Source organism: Buceros rhinoceros, unplaced genomic scaffold (assembly GCF_000710305.1).
Source record: "Buceros rhinoceros silvestris isolate BGI_N320 unplaced genomic scaffold, ASM71030v1 scaffold24578, whole genome shotgun sequence".
NCBI classification, from domain to species: Eukaryota; Metazoa; Chordata; class Aves; order Bucerotiformes; family Bucerotidae; genus Buceros; species Buceros rhinoceros.
The window spans coordinates 5,130-5,517 of record NW_010428946.1 but is presented as its reverse complement, the minus strand read 5'-3'; the positions used below and the strand labels follow the sequence as shown (position 1 = coordinate 5,517).

The window sequence follows — 388 nt, the reverse complement described above, 5'->3', positions numbered from 1 at the left end:
CACCCCCGCGAGGCAGCCATCCCCCCGGCGGTCCCTGCCTCTGACCACGACATTGCCCAGGTGCAGGATGGCAGCCAGGACACTGAAGAGCTCCAGCTGATCGGCCTCAGGGACGCCTGCAGGCACAGCACAGGCATGAGGGACTCCCCAGCATCCCCCCACCCCACCCCGGGCTGGTCTCACGCCCCGCACCACACAAGCCAGAGGGATGGGAATGGCCACGGCCAGCATCAGGGTGAGGGCAGTGGGACAGCCAGCCCTGGGGACCAGCCCATGGCCAGCAGGACGGTACCCAGGAGCAAGAAGGCATCCCGCGTGCTGTCCAGGTCCGCTGCGTCGCTGGTGCTCGGGGCAGCGGTGCACTGGCCCTGGCGGGGGGAGTGGAAGA

The 388-nt window shown here is 69.6% G+C and overlaps 1 protein-coding gene across 1 annotated transcript in view; it reads right to left on the bottom strand.

The window, feature by feature from the left end:
- LOC104499030 (unconventional myosin-Vb-like) overlaps positions 1–388 on the bottom strand; it is a gene marked incomplete at both ends in the record, with an annotated part of 7,742 nt that overhangs the window by 4,563 nt on the left and 2,791 nt on the right. The window contains 2 exon segments of the mRNA XM_010142479.1: positions 4–116; positions 293–388. The exon segment at positions 293–388 is cut by the window's right edge and continues 14 nt beyond it. Of these exon segments, the coding sequence (XP_010140781.1) occupies positions 4–116; positions 293–388 (209 nt within the window).